Source organism: Ailuropoda melanoleuca, chromosome 2 (assembly GCF_002007445.2).
Source record: "Ailuropoda melanoleuca isolate Jingjing chromosome 2, ASM200744v2, whole genome shotgun sequence".
In the NCBI taxonomy this organism is placed as follows: Eukaryota; Metazoa; Chordata; class Mammalia; order Carnivora; family Ursidae; genus Ailuropoda; species Ailuropoda melanoleuca.
Genome location: NC_048219.1, coordinates 142,723,565 through 142,740,506, shown reverse-complemented (window position 1 = coordinate 142,740,506; position 16,942 = coordinate 142,723,565). Strand labels below are relative to the sequence as shown.

Below are 16,942 nucleotides of genomic sequence, written 5' to 3'. Positions count from 1 at the left end.
TTAAAAAAAAATCTAGAAAGGTAACTTGATAATATGAGAGATTCTGTCTTGACGGACCTGCATTTACATTTAAATTTACTTATTTAAAACCCAGCAAAAGGATTGAGGCAACTGACAAATGCAGATATTCAGTACTTTAACAATAGGTAAAGAAATTAAGGCAAAAGACAACTGGAAATAAATTTATAAAATGAAGATGGAATTACGTTAGTGCACAAAATGGTGGACCAGATGTACACATCAGCCTAGTGTACCATTCACATAGTTGAACACTGTCCGTGTGATGTACCCGTGGCTAATAACTGCAGGTTCAATCCGAACTTGGAAGATAGAATCTGTCACAAGTTGGTGACCTAGAAATATACCACACAGTCAAGGAAAATACAGCTTTTTTCTAGTACTGAAGTTGAAATACAAAATTCTCTCTAGAGTTCATATTACTCCACTGTATAAATCCATCCAAATGTGTCTCATTGTGCCTTGGATAAAATCCGAAGTCCTCTGGGGGCAGCTGGGTGGCTCAGTCAGTTGAGCGTCGGCCTTTGGCTCAGGTCAGGATCCCAGAGTTCCAGGATTGAGCCCCGCGTCGGGCTCCCTTCTCGGCTTCTCCCTCTCTGCTTTTCCCCTGCTCATGTTGTCTCTCTCTTGCTCACTCTCTCTCTCTCAAATAAATAATCTTTTTTTTAAAAAAAACTGAAGTCCTCTGGTTTACAAGGCTCCTTATGACCTAGCCACTCAAGGTCCACTTGTTAGCTTCTCCATGCTCACTGTGCCTTAGGGACACAGGCCTCAGTTTTTCAACTCGAAGCTCATTCTCACCCAGGGCCTTTGCCCCTGCTGGCCCTCTGCCTAAAGCACCTTCTTCCCCATCTTTCTATGGCTGGCCTTAGCTCAAATGTCACATCTTCAGAAAAGCCATCCCCAGCCAGCCATGCCATCTATCTGGTCTCTCCATCTCACTGACCTATTTTATTTTTAGTACTTATTATATCTGAAAATATTTATGTCTGCTGGTTTATTATCTATCTCCCCCACAAGTATGTAAGCCACAGGAGGGCAGGATCTTTCCTATTTTGTTTACTCTTCTGTCTTNTTGTTTATTCTTCTGTCTTTAGCATCTGGAATAATGGTTGGTATACAGCAGGTACTCAATAAATATTTGGTACATTAATTAGCTCATGGTTGAAGTGGTAGAAGTTTTCAGGCTCACCGTTTTTTGAGAATTACCTTAGATTCCAAGAGATTCTGGGGTGGAGGTTTGAATTTTTCCATAACTTTGGTCCCTTTTGTTGAACCAGAGCAGTTTAATATTAATTATGTAAGAGGGTTGTTCTGTCCTGTCAACATTGAAGTGCACGTTGACTCAGTAAGGAAAAAACTTGTGTAGTTGCCTGCTTCTTTGCAGATTAAGTCCAACCACTGTCAAGTCTTTCAATCAAATTCTATTTCTTTTTCCTTTGTTAGTCCTTTCTTATTTCAGTTAAAATTCTTCCATTACGTTTTTCCACCTTCGCTTGGGAATTTTATTCGAAAGGACGAGGTGTAAATCCTCCCGAATGGAGATTTACATTGGGATAATTATTTTCCACCTAACATGGCTAAATTATTTTTCAAACTTGAGAGGTACAGCTGCAGGGATAGTGACAGGGAGAAAGAAAATCATTAGCACAGGGACGCCTGGGTAGCGCAGTCGTTAAGCATCTACCTTCAGCTCAGGGCGTGATCCTGGCGTTCGGGGATCGAGTCCCACGTCGGGCTCCTCTGCTGGGAGCCTGCTTCTTCCTCTCCCACTCCCCTGCACTAGCACAGGGGCGCCTGGGTAGCGCAGTCGTTAAGCATCTACCTTCAGCTCAGGGCGTGATCCTGGCGTTCCGGGATCGAGTCCCACGTCGGGCTCCTCTGCTGGGAGCCTGCTTCTTCCTCTCCCACTCCCCTGCTGTGTTCCCTTTCTCGCTGGCTGTCTCTCTGTCACATAAATAAATAAAATCTAAAAAAAAAAAAGAAAGAAAATCATTAGCACAAATGCCACATACCAACACCATCCTGTTCTTCTCATCTCACAATGAATAGGGATCTCTCCCACACCGTTCCCAACTTCATCCTGGTTCTTGTCCACATGTAATACCAAGAGAGCTCTTCAGAATCCTTTTGAAAGCCGACAGGTTGTAGGGCCTGGAACTAGCAGGTACACAGGGATGTGTGATCTACTTTTCTGCCTCCGGAAGGACCACCAGAACCCAATTTACATAAATGATAGTTACATGTACTTTATAGCATCTAGGAAAAGACTTCCAGTAGCTAAGAATACACTCTAGTTCTCAGGTTCCCTTTGAGAAGGGTCCTAATTTTCTAACTGGATTTTTTTTTTTTTCTGTTCTTCAGATTCTGGAGGAAGCCGACCCCCGATTTTGCCACCAGGAGGAAGGGCCACATCTGCCAAGACTTTCTCACCCCCAAGTGGCCCAGGGAGGTTTCCTGTGCCTTCTCCAGGCCACAGAAGTGGTCCCCCAGAGCCTCAGAGGAACCGAATGCCTCCCCCGAGGCCCGACGTGGGCTCAAAGCCTGATAGCGTGCCCCCTCCAGTACCTAATACGCCAAGACCCGTTCAATCAAATCTGCACAACCGGGGTTCCCCACCAGTGCCTGGGGCCCCCAGGCAGCCCAGCCCTGGGCCAACCCCTCCCCCCTTCCCTGGAAACCGAGGTGCTGCTTTTGGAGGAGGCTCTGTCCGCCAGACACCTTCCAGCTCCTCCTCACCCTTCTCCAACAGGCCTCCCCTGCCCCCGACCCCCAGCAGGGCCTTGGATGACAAACCCCCCCCTCCGCCTCCTCCAGTGGGCAACAGGCCCTCCATCCACAGGGAAGCGGTCCCACCCCCTCCCCCTCAAAACAGCAAGCCCCCCGTGCCTTCTACCCCGAGGCCTTCCTCCTCCTCACAGGCCCCACCTCCACCACCACCACCAAGCAGGCCCGGCCCTCCTCCCCTGCCTCCGGGTTCCAGTGGCACTGATGAAACCCCAAGACTCCCACAGAGGAATTTGTCCCTTACTCCGTCTACAACCCCCTTACCTTCACCAGGACGATCAGGGCCTCTTCCTCCCCCGCCCAGTGAGAGACCCCCTCCTCCGGTGAGGGACCCACCAGGCAGATCAGGTATGTCCCCACCCGGGGGAGTTGTCTTCCTACAGCCCAGCCTGCCCCAGTGCCACTAATCATCATGTAAGTGCAGGGAGTCCAACACAAGCTTCAGTAAACTCTCAGACTACTCTCATCTTTTAAGTGACACCTAATGTGTTTGACTTCATCCTGACCTCATGTGAGCCCGAGAGAAGTGGGACTGCTATTTTTGTCTGCATTTTAGAGATGAGGACGTTAACTTTTTTTTTTTTTAAGATTTTTATTTGAGAGAGAGGGAGAGAGAGTATGAGCAAGTGGGGTGGGGAGGAGCAGAGTGAGAGGGAGAAGCAGGCTCCCCATTGAGCAAGGAGCCCGATGTGAGATTCGATCCCAGGACCTCCAGGACCATGACCTGAGCCAAAGGCAGACGCTGAACCCACTGAGCCACCCAGGCACCCCGAGACTGAGTAACTTATTAAGTTAGATGATCACCAGCTAGTTAATAAGAGGCTAGAACTTTCACCTCCCATTCTGAAATGTGCTCACCACTCTACTGCCCTGCCTTTCCTAAAGTGAAGTTCAGCTGTCTGAATTGGGGAACTAAATTCCGATCTCCTGCGAGAGCGATCCATTATTCCAACACGAAGGGCAGCTATTTAAAGAGCTAATGAACTTTCCCTGTACTGCTCTCTTCATCTGTCAAGCTTTGAGGCCACTTCCCTGCTCATTAAGGACAAGTGTTAGAGTCCATTTTGCTGTTTGTTAACATGTCTGGCACACAGATCCCTTGGAGAATCAGATAAAGGTAGAGGCGTTTTGTTCATAAAAATGCTCAGAAGCATAAACTCAAAATCTGCATGCTATTTCGTGGATTAAAGGCCCTGCTGAAGCTCATCTTTGCCCTGCTCCGCCCCACCCCTGGGTTGAGAAAGCCGGATCTAAGGGAAGAACTTTGAGACTTTATGAAATGAAGTGAGGACTCCCTAGAGCTTGTACTCTCTCCTAATTATGATAGGTGCTTTTTATTTCACAGTGTTATTGATGGGTTCAGTAGAACCATCTACGTTCTTAATTTAACCTTCTTATTATATACCAGATGCCTGGAAAAGTGGCATTGTTTTCTTCAGGAGAAGCTAACCTTTTGCCCTGTGACCTCAAGAACCTAATAAACACCACTCTTTTTTTTTTTAAGATTTTATTTATTTACTTGACAGAGATATAGAGAGCATAAGCAGGGGGAGCAGCAGAGAGAGAAGCAGGCTTCCCACTGAGTAGGGAGCCCAATGCAGGGCTCGATCAAAGGACCATGGGATCATGACCTGAGCCAAAGGCAGATGCTTAACCGACTGAGCCACCCAGGTGCCCCTAAGCACCACACTTTAAACCAACAGTCCTCAAAGGTGACCATGGGCTAGAATCACCTGGAGAGCTTTAAAAACCGTGGTGCCTGGGAGCGCCTGGGTGGTTCAGTCGTTAAGTGTCTGCCTTCAGCTCAGGGCATGATCCCAGGGTTCTGGGGTCAAGCCCCAAATCGGGCTGCCTGCTCCATTGGGAGCCTGCATCTTCCTCTCCCACTCCCCCTGCTTGTGTTCCCTCTCTTGCTGGCTGTCTCTCTGTCAAATAAATTTAAAAAATCTTTTTTTAAAAAACCAAAAAACAAACAACTGTGGTGCCCCGGCCCCTTGCCCAGGGTTTCTGGTTCCACTGTTTGGGTTACAGACTGGGCATCAAGATATCTGGAGGTTCCCAGTGATTATGATGTGCTGCAGAGTTTGAGAACCACTACTTCAAACTACTCTGCCACAGACCGTAGGCTTCAAATATAAAAAGCTAGTACGAGTCCCTTCAATCCAATCCCTACACATCATGGCATCTCATTAAGTATTTTTCAAAGAACAAACGAGAACAGATAGTCAGATGAATGAAATGCAGTGTTTTCTTCCTTTCCAACAGCTATGGGTTTTCCCCCAAAGTGACTGAGGAGCTGTTTGCATGGCTCTACCAAATGGACAAATCAACAGATTAAATCTTCCGCAAAATAAGATAGGCTGTGACATATAGTTTGTAACATTTATTATTTTTTTCAATTACATAAGTCGTGTCTGTTTATTATGGAAAATGCAGAAAAGTATAAAGAAAACAAAAATGATCTATAATCCTACCACCAGCACCACCCAGATATAATCATTCATAACATTTTTTATTATCCTTTCAGTCTTTTTAAAATGTATGTTTTGAGGAGGTGTCTGGCTGGCTCAGTCGGTAGAGCATGCAACTCCTGATCTTGGGGTCATGAGGTCAAGCCCCACGTTGGGCATAGAGCTCCCTTAAAAAAAAAAGGAAAAAAAAAACGTGTGTGTATATTTATATATACACATATATATGTAAATATATATATATGCTTACAAAATCAGTATCACAGTATACATACTGTTTGGTTATTTGCTTTTTATTTAACAATCTCATTAACATTTTCTGATATGATTATAAACTATTCTTGTACAGCCTGACTTCTAAATGGCTGCATAATTTAGATCCTACAAATTTACCTTTATTTAATCATTCAAACCATCTTTAGATTTTTGCTGTTGTAGATAATGCAGGGAATATATTCTTGTAGCTAAATATTTTTGCACATTTCTATGTATTTCCTTTGGATTAATTCCTCAAAATGAAATATTTTGGTGAGCGGATATGCATAGTAAATTATGAATTTCATAGGTACGTCCAAATTGACCTCTAGAAAATTCCCACCAATTTACATTCCCACAAGGATCCTATGAGAAGTCATCAAGGGCCATCTGTATTTTGAGAGGTGGTCTGACCTCATTGTTAGGGAGTGTGGGCTTTAGAATTTGACATATTTGGAGTCTTGACAAAACCTGACTTGAGGTTTTTAGCCTTCTAACACCAGAGGCCGCTCCTGTGACCCTGTACCTCTCAGGGTTGCTGTAAGAATTAAGGGAGGCAAGTATGTATAGTGATTATCTTAATTCTTAGCATGTAACAGTATTCAATAAATGATGATTTATTAGTATTATTATAAGAAATTGAAATCTGGGGGTGCCTGGGTGGCTCAGTCAGTTCAGCATCTGACTCTTGATTTCAGCTCAGGTCATGATCTTAGGCTTGTGAGATCGAGCCTTGCATTGGGCTCCGTGCTTAGCAGGGGAGGCTGCTTGAGATTCTCCCTCTCCCTCTGCACCTCCCCTCCTCCCACCCCCTGCTTGCACTCTCTCTCTCTCTCTCTCTCTCAAAAAAAAACAAAAAGTGTAATCTGCTTTCTTATCTAGTATGCTTGCCTAGGTTTAGAGCAGGGGTCCTAGAAGGTTTGAGAGTTAGGAACATGAACATTTAAAAGAGAGAAAAAGAGATCAAGTCGATCAAGTTACAGAGTACCAGGCCCCATAATATTGGAAGTCTAGTTTGCATTTAGTGGCAGCTAAGTTAACCCACAGCATGTGAGACACTTTCCCAATAAATCAAGTCCTCCTGAGTGGGACCCCAGCAATGGCAAACAGATGGAGCAATAAATAAACCCTACCGGGAGAAGCACCGAAGACTCCTTGAGAGACCAACCAACCAGGGCTGGGCATGACTCTGACCTCCATCAGGTGTTTGAGCCAAGACTTCCAGACAGGGATATCTGCAATGGGTGGGTTGTTCAGTTTAAGGTCCTTTAGATGGATTCTGAATCTGTAGTTAATAAAAGACATATTTATGGTACCATAAGATGTATTTACATAAAATGTCAACATCTTGCAAGAGAAGCACACTGCTGAAGACCAGGAATAATTACGAAGGCCATTTTGATTGGCATGGGAACACTCAAGTTCTTTTTTTTTTTTTTTAATTTACTCATAACCGAAATAGCCGCTGAATTTGGAAGATGGGGTAAGCAAGATAGGTTTCTTTTGTATTACCAAAGAGAATTTATTTTTTAGGAACTTAAACATTTCTGATTATACCATACTACTGCATTTAAAAAAAAATGGTTTCAAATACTTTAACAGTACTTTTTATTTGCTTCTTGCTACTTATTCCTGGCAAGAGTGCTCTGAGATGACTATCTGGTGCTCTTTTGTATGTAGAAAATTTAGTTCCATGTGGTAACCAGCTTGCTCAGGGTGAGGATTCTGCACCAGCATGCACCGCCATGCACATGGACTAATCTGCCTCCCCAAAGAGGAAGAACCAAGAAGGAACTCCTACAATCTCAGCATGATTGATATTTGGTTTCCTGATGCCACTTCTGCCTAGAAACAGATCATATGCATCACAGAAGCATGCTTGTGTAATTAGCAGTACTACTGTGCATTTAAACAACCTAAAATAACTTTATACTAGCTTACTCTTTTTTTCAATTCTTTAAGTGGCATTTACTTCGTAAGTATCATGTCAGAATAATTAGTTCAGTAGCTAATTAAAAGGATTATAAAATGTTTTTAAAAGGATACAGTTGTCAGTATAAACAGATTATTACCTGTTCTCAACCTAACTGTATCATCTCTAATCTCAGTACTAACTCAAAGCCAAAACAGCCATTTAGCTATCAATATCAACATGTGTACATTTGTGCAGTTCTGTATTTATATGTACTTACTCATTGCTTGGCTAAATCTCCTAGAAAGTCTCCACTATTTCTCCATAAGCTCTAATTATAGGGCATGCATCCAGCAGGTGCTCAGTAACTGCACATTGACAGGGAGATGATAATAGTAATGTAGGATGTTAAGATACTGCACTAAATGTTGTCCTTTTTTTTTTTTGTCCCAGGCCCTCTCCCACCACCCCCTCCAATAAGCAGAAATGGCAGCACATCTCGGGCCCTGCCTGCCACCCCCCAATTGCCGTCCAGGAGTGGAGTAGATAGTCCCAGGAGTGGACCCAGGCCTCCTCTTCCTCCCGACAGGCCTGGCGCTGGGGCACCTCCCCCTCCTCCACCATCAACATCAATTAGAAATGGCTTCCAAGACTCTTCAGGTGAAGGTGAGATGGGGTCCCACCTCTGGGGGTGGAAACATTTGGAAACATTTTCAGGCTACAGGGCAATCATTGAATGGTAAATTGGTGTGCATTGTTTGTTTGCATTATCATTTCTTGTTTCTATGACTCTCATTGTTATCACACTGCACTGCTCTGATCTTAGTATCTAACCATTAGAGACCACCATGATTTCAAATTAAAAGTAGTAATCCTCCCTCCTCCACTTCTCAAAAAGGTTGATAGTTTTGCTCTCTCACTGTTGGAGTCTCATTTTGGTTACCTTTCTAGAAGATTCCAGAACTCTTAAAAAAATGTCATTGTCATTTATCCTCTTCTTACCTACCTTACCTGCCTTTCTCAACAGTTTGCTGGGGCAAGAAGCCTAATGATCTGCAGGTATTAAGCAGCTTTCCTCTGCCTTTGTTAGGAGAGTGTCCCCATTATTCCTGGGCCCACCGGTGGGAAGAAAGGTATCTCAAGCTTTAGCCCCCACCCAGCTCCTAAGAGAGACGGGCTGGGTCCTAATCACGGTGGTTGAAGTTACTTGACTGTCTTTGCTTTGATTTGCAGACCAGTGTATTTCATTGATGTACTCATCGGTGACGTTTGTCACATTTCCGGGTTCTCCCTAAACTTCTAGGCATGAAACTAGCAGTGACACCGTGCAGCTCTCTGTCCTTTCGTTAGGTTAAGTCTCACAGCAGACTGTTACTGAAGACGCTGTTTGTCTCTGTCCCTCAGATGAGTGGGAGAGCAGATTCTACTTCCATCCGATTTCTGATCTGCCACCTCCAGAGCCATACGTACCAACGGCCAAAATTTATCCCAGTAAACTGGCAAGAAGTGAAAGCCGGAGTGAGTACTTCTGCAAGGGCTTTGGGTAGCTTCATACTTGAATAGCCTGGGTTATATATAACTGAGGCTTGGATAGGAAATCCAGGCCTCTTGCCTGGAGTGGGACAGAGGACCACAGACAGAGGCATCTAAAATCTGGTAAACTCCCCTTCCACAAGTGATGGGGAAAATGGAGATAGCCAGAATGCCTATGAGAAACGATTATTTTAATGTGTCATTAACAAGCTCAACATAACTTTGGTTTGCTCATACGTTAAATTGTATTGTTTTGCTTGTTTGGACAGACTTCCCCCATTTTGGTCTTCCTAAGATAGAACAGATAGAGATATTTTCTATTCCTACTAGTTTTGAGACTAGTCCAATGTCTTAATAATTATAACAAAAACTCACTGTAACTGCCTTGATATTTTAGATATATTATAATGAGGGGCGCCTGGCTGGGTCAGTCAGTGGAGCATGTGACTCTAGATCTCGGGGTTGTGAGTTCGAGCCCCACGTAGAGTGTAGATTACTTAAAAAAATAAAGTCTTAAAATAATAACAAAGTAATAAATATATTATGATCATAGGTTTTAGAGCATTACGTGAAAATTTTAAATATACCCATAATCTCTCCATATAATTCCCATAAAATCTCCACATAACATATATTTTCATTTTATCAGGTTCTCTGCCCATTTTTAATCCATATAATTCTGATTTATTTATCATTTTAATTATAGAGTGTAGTTTTTTGATGGTAGGGTTTATATAACTTTGCTTAGTGAAATATTTTCCCATTTTATCGCATGGTCTTTATTTTATAGAATCCCATCAAGTCAGCATACAATAATTTAGTTTACCATTATTGGACATTTAGATTGTTTTTGGGTTTTGCTAAAATATATAATGCAACCATAAAGAACTGAATCACTTTTCCTCTATTGAAACAAAAATGTAAACAAGAAGAGGAAACAGAGAAACTGAAATTTCACAATAAATGGTTAGAACACAGAAAGAATTGGCACGAAACATACATATATCACTGATGAGGCTCAGACTTGTAACAGCTTTAGATTTAAACTCCCAAACCAGGAATGTGTGGAGAAGAAGCGTTTGAGCATTTCAGATAACTGCCACGGCATCCCAGCCTTGTCCTCACTCCTTGAGCAGAGCTCCTTGCACATACTCAAGAGCCTGCTGACTCTTCAGCACACAGTTCTTAAATCATTTTTGGTTGGATGTTTCCCAGCCGTAGAACAGATTCATAGCTGCTTAAGCTTGGTTAGAAACAAAATCAGTGACTTCAGGGAGATGTGATATGTGGCAGTCTTGGGACAAAGAGACAGGGACACAGAATTGTACTTTGTATCACAGCACAGGACAATACAGGAGTTTCTCTTGGGTTGTGAAGAACAAGTCAGATTGTGCTCTGTGCCACTGCTGAAGAATTCAAAACATTAGAAGATGTTTTAAGAAAATCTGCATGAACAGGAGCACCTGGGTGGCTCAGTGAGTTAAGCGTCTGCCTTTAGTTCAGGTCATGATCCCAGAGTCCTGGGATCTAGCCCCACATGGGGCTTCTTGCTCAGCAGGGAGCCTGCTTCTCCCTCTGCCTGTCCCACCCCCTACTTGTGTTCTGTCTCTGACAAATAAATAATAATGTCTTTAAAAAGAAAAAAATTTCCATGAACAAATGACGGAAGTAAACAGACTTGCTGCTTGAAAGGAAAACTTTAATTACTAGAAAAACTCATTTGTGTAGAATACTCCAATCGTAGGTGATGCCTAATAAAAAAAAGGTATAACTATAATAAAATTATACAAGAGTGAAAAATAAGTCTTCACATGGGACAGATAGTTTTGAGTTGTGTGTGTGTGTGTATGTGTGTGTGTGCATGTGTGTGTGTATGTGTGTGGCATGAAGAGGGGCTTCTATCTCATAAGAGCACAGCCTGTTTCTCTTCCTTTTTGGGCACTAACACATGAATTCACTTTAAGGAGTTGTTCACATAGACTCTAAATATTGGTTTCTTGTAAGCATCCTTAATCTGATTTAAGTGCTCTTTGTATATTTAAGTGAGTAACAGAACCGTCCCCCCTCCTCTAGATTTTTTACTTCATAGCTGAACACATTCCCTTCCCCACCCTGCTGTCTCTAAGACTAAACACCACCTGAGGACTGGAACTATCCTACTCACTGCTGCATCATCCTCAGGAGGCCCCAAACCTGACAGATAGGAGGCATTTAAAAATATTTCTTAAACTGATGAATTCATGTCCACTGCGCCCAAAACCTTTTTTTGTAGATTTGCTTTAAATATTTCTAGCGTTCCATGTGTTTAATGGATCATCTCTGGATCATCCCTGTAACAAAACTGAAGTACTCTCGAGTGGTTTTGCTCTGCTCCTGTAGCTGCCTTGGCCTCTGGGGGGGGGCACCCGCCTCGTAGGGCCCCCAGGCAGCCCTGAGCCATGCCGTCTAACTGCAGCTCTGCACAGGCCAACCCGCATGGTGCCAACCTCTGACTGTATGTCAGCTGATGGTCAAGGCTCCACAACAGATGACTGGTTTCCATCCAGGGGCGTTTCTCCTCAGGTGTGGGCCCAAGAAAAGACATGGTTGGGGTGGCAAGAGGAAGAGGCAAAGGTAACGGGCTGCCAGTGCCTTCCTCTAACTCCTCCCCTTGCTCAGAGATTTGGTTCTCTCAGAAATCCCTGTCGAGGCACCCCCTGAAGAATCTGTCAACGCCAGCCCACCTCTGAGTGCCCCCAGAGCAGTGGCCGTCACAGACCCCCTCAACTGACATGTGTCCCTGCTAGATCTGCTTACGACGTCTGAGCACCAGCTTCATGCCTAAAACCTATTAGATCCTCAAAATTATGTACGTGGAACAAATGAATTTAAAAAACTGAATGGATTTTAAACCCGGTACTCATACCCAGGAATATGCATAGTTTTTAAGAAAACACTATCAACAGAGTGAAGAGGCAACCCATGAAATGGGATTAAATATTTGCAAATCATATATCTGATCAAAAAGTTATATCCAGAGTATATAAAGAATTTCTACGATTCAACAACAAAAATCCAATTTTTAAAATGGCTTGAATACTTGAGTAGACATTTCTCTGAGGAAAATACCCACATTGCCAAAAAGCACGTGAAAAGATGCTCAATATCACTAATCATTGAGGAAATACACATAAAACTACAGTGAAATACAACTTAACAGCCATTAGGATGGTTACTATCAAAAAAGCATTTAGAAGTAAGAAGATACCTAAATGTTCAACAAAAGGGAATGGATTAGATAAATACAGCATACCTGTATAATAGAATGTGATGTGTCATTTGTAATTATAGGTATAAATGTATATGTATGTGTACATACGTATATGTAATGGCTCTGAAAAATGTTCAGACCGACTGTATATGATCTTAGTTGGGGAAGAATAAAAGAGAACTGTTTATATATAGAAAATAAATGGCAAGTGTTTACATCATATTATTGGTTATCTCTGGGTGGTGCAGGCATTGGTGAGTTTTTGTTTCTTTTAGCTCATCCATATTTTCTAAGTCCGTAATAAATATGTACAATGTTTGTGGTAAGAAGAAAATAATTTTTTTTAATTTTCTTAACTTAGTGCAAGTACTCGGGAGCCAATGGTAGGTCATCCCTCTCTAGAAATTTCAGTCAGATCCTTACTTGCTTCCCTTCCCTTCTTACTTCTTGTCCACGTGTGCCTGTTCTTTACAGCTTTGGTCATAGAGAGTGACGCACTGCGTACTTTTGTGACCGTCCTTTAGTTTGTACAATGAGATCATAAGCTTTCTAACCAAAATTTATATTTTGTCTTTTTTCATCAAGGTGGATCCAACCGAAGAGAAAGGGGTGCCCCACCACTTCCTCCCATCCCAAGGTGATCTTTGCCGGCTCTTCTCCACCCAAGCCCAACAGCTCCTTCTGTTGTTGCTCTCCAAGGGTTGCAAACCCTCCTCCCCTTGTCTTCCCTTGTCCCCTTCATACTGGCAGTAGGGAAGAAGGGAGGGTGACATGGGAATATGTGTGTGGGGGGTGGAAATGCAGTAAAGAAATGCACCTAGCTTTTTATATTGTGTATATTCTCAAAGCTATTGCCTGCTTCAGCTACAGTCCGCCAGTGTTGGCTGCTTAGGGGTCAGGAGGCTTTTGTGACAAGGTGGTAGGGATGCATTGTGTCCTAGCTTTCAACCAACCAAATTCAAACATTCACTGCTAATTTGCTACAGACTGTAATATTAAAGTCCCTGAGAGCTGTTTGCTTCCATGCCTTTTTTGCATGCTTGTCTTTCTGTCTGATTCCAGGAACCACAGACCACCTAAGCAAATTGCTGCATTCAGGGCCCACATAAAATTTTTCAATTACAGGATGTCCAATCTTTGGCAGTCTGAGATAAAAAATAGGTGAAATTAATTTTAATATATTTTATTTAACCTTAATACCCAAATTACTATCATTTCAACCTGCAATCAGTATAACAGTTATTAATGAGATATTTCCCATTCTGTTTTGGTACTAAGTCTTCAAAATCCAGTGTGTATACTACAGTAAGAGCACATCCCCATTCAGACGAGTCACATCTCAAGTGCTCTACAGCCCCATGTGGCCGGTGGCTACCGTTTTGGACAGCACTGGTCTAGAAGATACAGGCTAGTGCAAAAACCTCTTGTTTCAAGAACAAAAAAGGCAAGTTGAGCTTGAGCAATTCAAAAAATAACTAAAAATAAAGTTAGGACCTAACACCTTGTTTGGCAGAGAGCCTGATCTTATATTTTGCTCCTTTATTTCCCATCTTTCCTTATTGTGTGTATCCAAGTGTTGCTTTACAATACCAAGGTCAGAAATTGATCTAACAGGGTTTACAGTCACATGGAATAAAGCCATTAGAAAGAAACTGAAAGCCAGCTGGGGCTTGGGGACTCAGAGCCAGCTGCCTTGAGCTCACCTGTCCGGGGACCCCTGCCTTGCACTTCATTCCTCTGCCACCCAGCAGGCATCTCCACACCCGGGGAGGCTCGTAGGCTCTGTAGCTTTGGGGGAAAGTCAGGAAAAGGTAGTTAATTGGAAAAGTGGAGGAAGGAAGCAGGTTTGAGTTGATGGGCAAAACTCTAAAAGTCTAAATCTGATGTTTATGGGGGTTGAGAGAGATTGCTACTACAAACTGAAGAGAATTTGTCTTGACTCTATCGGGAGAATCACTTGCCTTGGATCTATGCAAATAAAGCTCCATGAAAGGACCATAGGGATGAGCCAGGCTTGCCCTTTTTTTTTTATGATTTTGTTTACAAAACTTTACTGGGACTTTAAATCTAGCTATAGATTTGGGGGAAAAATATTTCCATTTAGATGTTTTATATGGTTGATTATGTTTAAAATTACCATTACTTATTTTTTAAAAGCACACAGCCACATATGTATATGTATACCTAAACTTTGTATCATGGTTTCAGTGTATTGTTCATGTATTACTGGGAGATGCTAACAAGAAATCAATCCAAAGAAAAATTTGAAAGAAGCATTCCTATTTATAGAATAAATAATTGTTTCATTTATATAAAAGCAAAAGAACTTAGAGTTCTAATAAATGGGATATCTAATAAATTATGAAGTTACCCATTGAATATATTGTATTTTTATAACTTTCCTTGCCAAAGTCCTGGGCTTAATACGTTAGAGAACTTGGTTTTTCCCCCTCTCCTCTACCATTCATCTGTCTTTCATGTAGTCATTTGGGGCCCTTTACCCAAAGGGAATCAAGAAATATAAAGGTGTAACAAACTTGGCTAAGTATTTTTAAAAAGAATTTTTTGGGTAGTATAGCAGCATCATTTTATTTGGAATTCTTTGATCAGATATGAACAGTTGACACAAATCCCTATGATAAAGCCTAATGAGCCGCTTCAGAAAAGACGGAATTGGGCCTTACTAGCAAATGTGGCAGAGAAATCTGATCCAAAGAATTCCGGGTTTGAATTTTGTTAGGGCTAGTAAGCATGGCCAATTTCCTTGTATATCCCAACTTTGTAGGTACCATCCTAAAGTCTGAAACAGAGTCACAGCTCAAAGTTGCTACTCATCCAGGAGAGAAAAGTTTTAGAATGTATTTAAGTCAATGTTTCATTAATACACCTATACCCTTTCTTTGAAAGGTGGCAACCTAATTGCATCCAAAACTGAATAATTTCTATGCTAAAATCTTCAACTATGGCAAATCACAAAAATTAATATTTTCCTCCTGAAATCAGGGCTTACATTTGGGGTTTTTTTTTCCGTCATATTTCCAGATAAATGTATTCAAGATGCAATACAGTATTAACATTCACATATCATTTTATATTGAAATGTATTACAGTATTAAAATTCAGTGTTTGGTATTTATTTCACTATGCATTTTATTTAGTAGAAGCCAAGAGAAATGTTTAATCCAATGGTGCCTTACTTTGTGATTTGAAAGAAATCAACTTTTTATGTCTAAGTAGCAGATTATTTGCATATTTGTAAAAACTGGTAGGCCTTTATATTTTAACTTGTAATACCAATTTTGTTATTTTAGTAGCAGAAAATGGGATGATTGTTAAAGCGCCCAACATTTTTTGGCATGAAATTAATTTTTCCCTGTTTGTAGTCAGGGACAGTAAACGAAAACATGTTTTTCATACCACTGCACTATGTAAACATGCACATTTTGGAATCTGTGTCATCAGGACAGTTTAAATGGTGGGGTAGAGACTACCCTAGACATCTGTGTCTTTGTAAGTTAGCCAGACAATAAATAAAAGCAGAATGATAAGAGTATCAACTGGTGGTTTTTATTTAAGTATTGTCTATGTAAATGCAAATGAAAAGGCAAGTGTCTGTTTTCTGTTTTCTGCTCTAGTAAAGAAAGACAAGCTCAGAGCAAAGAAAAAGAGGAGGAGGTGGCAGTGGTCCATAGTGTGGGTTCCTCACACCCACTTTCTAATCCCTTGTTGTTTTTCCTGGGAACCTGCATCCTAGTCACAGTCCTCTGTGTGTTTACTTGAGCCAGATGCTGATACTCTAAGGTAAAGACAGATGGTTGGAACAATGGGCAAGAAAACTACCAGGACCAGCACTGACACTGACAAATACAGGAAAGGCCAATGGGAATTTAGGAGGCCTGATTATTTTTTAAATTATCTGCTGTGCACACACACATGTGTGTCCGTATCTGAATACAGCATAACGGTTAAGAGATTAGGAAGACCTGCCTCCACCTCTTACTTGCAGGTTGCAAACTTCTCTGAGCCTCAGCTTCCTTATCCACAGGGTAAGTAACAATCTCACCACATTAACAAGTGCATTAAATGAGATAATGTAACAAATGGCCAACAGACACATGAAAAAATGCTCAACATCACTAACCATCAGGGAAATACAAATCAAAACCACAATGAGATACCACTGCACACCAGTCAGAATGGCTAAAATTAACAAGTCAGGAAATGACAGATATTGGTGAGGATGTGGAGAAAGGGGAACCCTCTGACACTGTTGGTGGAATGCAAGCTGGTGCAGCCACTCTGGAAAACAGTATGGAGGTTCCTCAACAAGTTGAAAATAGAGCTACCCTATGACCCAGCAATTGCATTACTAGGTATTTACTGAAAAGATACAAATGTAGTGATTCAAAGGGGCACCTGTGCCCCAATGTTGATAGCAGCAATGTCCACAATAGCCAAACTACGGAAAAAGCCCAGATGTTTATCAATGGATGAATGGATAAAGAAGATGTGGTATATATATACAATAGAGTACTACTCAGCCATCAAAAAAAAAATGAAATCTTGCCATTTGCAACGAGGTGGGTAAAACTAGAAGGTATTATGCTAAGCCAAATAAATCAATCAGAGAAAGACAATTATCATAATATCTCACTCATATGTGGATCATAGGGGAAGGGAGGGAAAAATAAAACAAGATGAAATCAGAGAGGGAGATAA

General features: G+C 41.7%; 1 protein-coding gene across 2 annotated transcripts in view; it reads left to right on the top strand.

Moving 5' to 3' along the window:
• Positions 1-15,776, top strand: part of WIPF1 (WAS/WASL interacting protein family member 1) — an 87,025-nt gene extending 71,249 nt beyond the window's left edge. For both annotated transcript variants that reach the window (XM_011226214.3, XM_002920236.4), the window contains exons 5-8: positions 2,383-3,153; positions 7,894-8,106; positions 8,845-8,958; positions 12,809-15,776. In XM_011226214.3, coding sequence (XP_011224516.2) covers positions 2,383-3,153; positions 7,894-8,106; positions 8,845-8,958; positions 12,809-12,864 — 1,154 coding nt within the window. In that variant the 3' untranslated portion in view covers positions 12,865-15,776. The remainder of the gene's footprint in view (positions 1-2,382; positions 3,154-7,893; positions 8,107-8,844; positions 8,959-12,808) is intronic.
• Positions 15,777-16,942: the final 1,166 nt, after the last annotated feature.